Source organism: Primulina huaijiensis, chromosome 4 (assembly GCF_012295235.1).
Source record: "Primulina huaijiensis isolate GDHJ02 chromosome 4, ASM1229523v2, whole genome shotgun sequence".
Classification (NCBI taxonomy): domain Eukaryota; kingdom Viridiplantae; phylum Streptophyta; class Magnoliopsida; order Lamiales; family Gesneriaceae; genus Primulina; species Primulina huaijiensis.
The window spans coordinates 12,221,288-12,226,033 of record NC_133309.1 but is presented as its reverse complement, the minus strand read 5'-3'; the positions used below and the strand labels follow the sequence as shown (position 1 = coordinate 12,226,033).

Below are 4,746 nucleotides of genomic sequence, written 5' to 3'. Positions count from 1 at the left end.
GAATACAGATCTATAGAGATAGATCGAAGAGGATGCTGGGACTCACCCAAGCCACTTATATCGATACCATTCTTAAGCGATTCTCTATGGAAGAGTCCAAGAGAGGATACTTACCAATGTGTCATGGTGTTACTCTATCTAAAGCAATGTGTCCCAAAACTGAAGAAGAGATAGAGACGATGACACGTGTTCCATATGCGTCAGCTATTGGTAGTATCATGTATGGTATGATATCGACACGTCCTGATGTTGCTTACGCTTTGAGTGTTACAAGCAGATATCAGGCGAACCCTGGTGCAATGCATTGGAAGGCCGTGAAAGATATTCTTAAGTAATTGAGAAGAACTAAGAACTTGTTCATGGTCTATGGGGGTGGAGAATTAAAATTGGAAGGCTACACTGATTCTAGCTTCCAATGTGATGTAGATGATTCGAAATCGACCTCTGGTTTTGTATTCATGCTTAATGGTGCGGCTGTATCTTGGAAAAGTTCCAAGCAAGACACCGTTGCGGATTCCACCACTGAAGCTGAGTACATTGCTGCATCTGCTGCAGCTAAAGAGGCAGTTTGGATGAGGAATTTTGTCCAAGAGTTGGGCGTTATTCCTAACGGAGTTGATCCAGTCCCGGTGTACTGCGACAACACTGGTGCCGTTGCGCAAGCAAAGGAACCAAGGTCTCATCAGCGATCCAAACATGTACTGAGGAAATTCCACATCATCCGGGAGATTGTGGGAAGGGGAGACATATCAGTCCAAAGAGTCCCCTCTGCAGATAACGTTGCCGATCCACTTACGAAGCCCTTGCCAGGACCATTGTTTGAGAAGCATCGCGAAGCAATGGGATTAAAGTTTATGGGTAGTTGGCTCTAGGGCAAGTGGGAGATTGTTAGAGTAGATGCCCTGCAAGTCAACTGTTGACTAGGGATTTTATTGACTCAGTTGTAAAGAACAATCTTTATTTTAATATAATTCATTATTTCATGGTTTGTTATTTCTTTATCTGTATACCCATGATTTCAAACATAGATAAAGACCTTGATTATACTTTAATACAAATGAATCGTAATTCGATGTTGAAACTCATTTGTAAACACTGTATGATCTAAATTCGTTCCTAGTCGATTCAGCCGCCTAAAACATGGATAAAGGTCGCTTGAGCTCGAGACTAGCATCTGTGATGTTGTGTACTGCGTTTCTTGGTAAGGGCATAGAGATGTCCAAACATGCAGATGGGTAGTCATATGATGATTATACCGAACAACCCTCCCTCGGACTTTCCAAGTGGTTATCATTCATCGAGAGGATAAGTCCGTGGTTATGATTGTACACCATTAGTCCTTACGACCCGGGACAACACTGAGGCTCTATATGCTAGGGCTGTGCTTTGACTCGTTTACCGACTCCAGGAGAGTCATCAGGTGGCGAGGTTGGGTATAGTTGCGACACATATAGGAGCCAGTGCATTGTAGTCGGGGATTCACCGCTCACCTACGGGTGTGGATATCCTATGTGATCTAATGTAATAATAGTGCATGGAATCTCTGGCCAGAGTATGAGATGTACATTGAAGAAGGAGTTCTCCAATAGTACACGCGATGCCACTATTATAGTTATCACATAGTTATCGAATTAATATGCAACCCTCGATGAACCAATGGTTGCAGATTCGATCGGGATATATGAGATGAAGGGACCGTACTGTACGTTAATCATAATCGACTGGTTCTTGCAGGCACTATCAGTGATACCTAGGGGATCATGGGGCGATGCTACTAGACGCTCTTACCATGATCCGATGGGTGCAATCAGAAATGAGTTCTGACATTCTTAATCAAGGTGTTGATGAAAAGAATGGGGCTAAATAGGGTAAGCCCGAATAAAGGATTATGTCCTGAATCACAAAGAGTTGTGAACCCACGGCTAGCTGTATCCCTGAACCATTGAGGGTCACACAAGTACTGGATTGTTTGTTCCCGTTGAGAGAATAAATTCAAGAAGTTGAATTTATATTATATAGTAAATTCAAGGAGTTGAATTTATGATAATTAAATTTTGAGAGAATAAATTCAAGTAGTTGAATTTATAAAATTTGAGAATATGATTTATTAAACTCAAATGTTGGGTTTATTAAATATTAAATTTTGGAAGTTATAAAAATTCAAGGAGTTGAATTTATAATTTAAATAATAAATTCAAATGTTGAATTTATAATGTATTTAATTTATTAAGCTCAAAATTTGAGTTTATTAATTAATAAATAAATAAGGTGGGTATGTTTAATGGGCTTGTAAGAGTACAAGTCCATCATAATAAATAATTAAAGTTTTAATAGCTTTGCTTAAATTAATTAAACTAGTTGGACTAGCCCAATTAATTAAATCAAGCCCATTAATGTTAATTATGTCATTAGGCTATTATTTAATTATAAATAGCACATGTTAAAAAAAAAAAAAAACCCTAGCCCGCCACAACCCTTCATCTTTCGAGACTCCCACTTTCAAAAGGAAAAAAAAAGGCCTCTTTGGTTTTTCTTTCCAAGGTTGAGCGCCTCTCGTTTTAGTCTCCAACGTAAAATCTCTTCCAAATTTTCTAGTGCTTGGAAGAGGAACATACCATCCAGTCATGGACTTGATAGGAAGATTTCATCGAAGAAAGTTCGTAGGGAATCAACAAAAGCTAATCCGTTTATACCGGATTAGTTGGAGTCCAGTGATTTAATTCACAAAGGTATAATTCTTTAAACATCCTATGCATGTTTAATTTCTGAAAACCATACGAGTGTCCAAAAGAATTATTTTGTTTTCAAAATAAAATAAAAATTTTAAACTTCCGCTGCGTTTGGGCACGTAGAAAACCGAGATCCAACATTTTATTGAAGCAGTACTTGAAAACTTTCAATTTCACTTTTGTTTCAAAACAATATCCACTCCTTTTTTTTTCCCAAGTACTTTTTCTTAATTTATAAATTTAATCGCTCTTTTAAAAGCATGAACGGTTGCAAACCCATGCTTTTATCCAAAATGTCCCTCGACCTTTTGTTCTCTAACGTCACGAAAACCAACTAAAATCGAATTCTTTTAAAAATAAATAATTAGATTACAAAAAACACTTAAGTTTCAACTACCCAATTACTAAAATAATTGGATAGGGNTTTGTATTAAAATTAAACAATTTTATATTTACATATAAAAAAATATATAAATTAATTTTTCACTATTCCGATTCTATAAATTACAATCCATTGAGACCAACTACAAACAGAGATCGAACATATATATCAAAAGTAAGCTTGGAAATCCAAGAAGAGGTAAAATACATGGCAGCTCCAATGAATGCAGGCAGTGGCACATATAGCTATGCCAACAATTCAAGTTACCAGGTTTCACATTTCTTCTTCTCTTTTTCTAGGAACATATATATATATTTTCGTTACTTAATTAAAACAATTCGTCTTGATTTAATTCATTGAATATGTGACAGCGAACGGGCTTCAATTCGGCGAAAAACCTGATCAAGGATGTCTTGATCCAAAGTGTTGACGTGAAAACCCTGATGTTATCAACTTCAAACACGTTCACAATCACAGATTTGGGTTGTTCAACTGGTCCCAACACTTTCTTAGCCATGGAAAACATAATCAATGCCATCGAACAAAAGTATCGCTCCCAAGGCAACGATTCCAGCTGCCTCGAATTCCAAGTTTTTTTCAACGACCAAGTATCTAATGACTTCAATACCCTATTTGCATCTCTTCCTGTTAATAGGAACTACTATGCAGCAGGGGTGCCAGGGTCTTTTCGAGGCCGGTTGTTCCCAAACTCATCCATTTGCTTAGCATATTGCGCTTCTTCGATCCATTGGCTTTCCAAGATACCTGAACAACTGGTTGACAAAAACTCTAAGGCGCGGAATAAAGGTAAAATTCACTATATGGACGCAAGGGATGAAGTTGTGTCTGCTTATGCAGCACAATTCGATGAGGATATGGACGGATTTTTAAATGCGAGAGGGAAAGAGATCGTGCAAGGGGGGATGATTGTGATAATCTCGCCTGGTGTGCCTGATGGAGTTCTTGTAAATCATGTCGGAATAACTTTTCGTTTCGTCGAATCCATCCTCATTGCGATGGTCAAAGAGGTAATATGGAAGATATGGTTTATTTGTTTATTTTTCAAACTTCTAATGTGTGAGATTATTTACAAGAGACATGTTTTAATTCAGAAATTTGTGATTTGAACATGATAACACCAATGTACCAACTGTTTTTACAAAAATAAATTGCGTGTTTAATTTGTCAGCCAAATTAGAGTTATTACATGCATGGATAATGCTTAAATTTTGACGAGTACGTACTACAAGTTAATATATTACAAGAAAAACTTATTATCTTTTTAGTTAGTAGTCTCGTGATTAACCTCAGTTATGACGTCATTTAATTTATTTTTTCTTTACAGGACTGATAAAACAAGATGAAGTGGACTCATTCAACATCCCTCACGTATATCCTTCAGTCAAACAACTGTCGAAAATCGTGGATAAAAATGGGTGTTTCAGCGTTGTGAAAATGGAGCTAAGGAACACCAGAACAGACCTCGAAGCATCTTTGGACCGTGACGGTGCGATAATGCATATTCGAGCTGCGATGGAAGGAACTTTTCTCAAACATTTTGGAAGGAAAACAGCTGAAGAACTCTTTAAAAGGACCATTCAGAAGAAATCAGAGCTTTATGACATGCTGGATAAA

General features: G+C 37.3%; 1 protein-coding gene across 1 annotated transcript; it reads left to right on the top strand.

Moving 5' to 3' along the window:
- The first annotated feature begins 3,282 nt into the window (after positions 1–3,282).
- Positions 3,283–4,253, top strand: LOC140974729 (loganic acid O-methyltransferase-like). Its single transcript, XM_073438216.1, has 2 exons — positions 3,283–3,381; positions 3,483–4,253. The coding sequence occupies exons 1-2, from the start codon at positions 3,319–3,321 to the stop codon at positions 4,236–4,238; spliced, it is 819 nt and encodes a 272-aa protein (XP_073294317.1). The 5' UTR covers positions 3,283–3,318; the 3' UTR covers positions 4,239–4,253.
- The last annotated feature ends 493 nt before the right edge of the window (positions 4,254–4,746 follow it).

What these genes read in the sequence shown, in the direction of transcription:
- LOC140974729 (XM_073438216.1), top strand. Translation starts at nt 3,319, where the DNA reads ATGGCAGCTCCAATGAATGCAGGCAGTGGCACATATAGCTATGCCAAC. An exon ending in CCAACAATTCAAGTTACCAG is followed by an intron (nt 3,382 to 3,482) that starts GTTTCACATTTC and finishes AATATGTGACAG; the next exon opens with CGAACGGGCTTCAATTCGGC.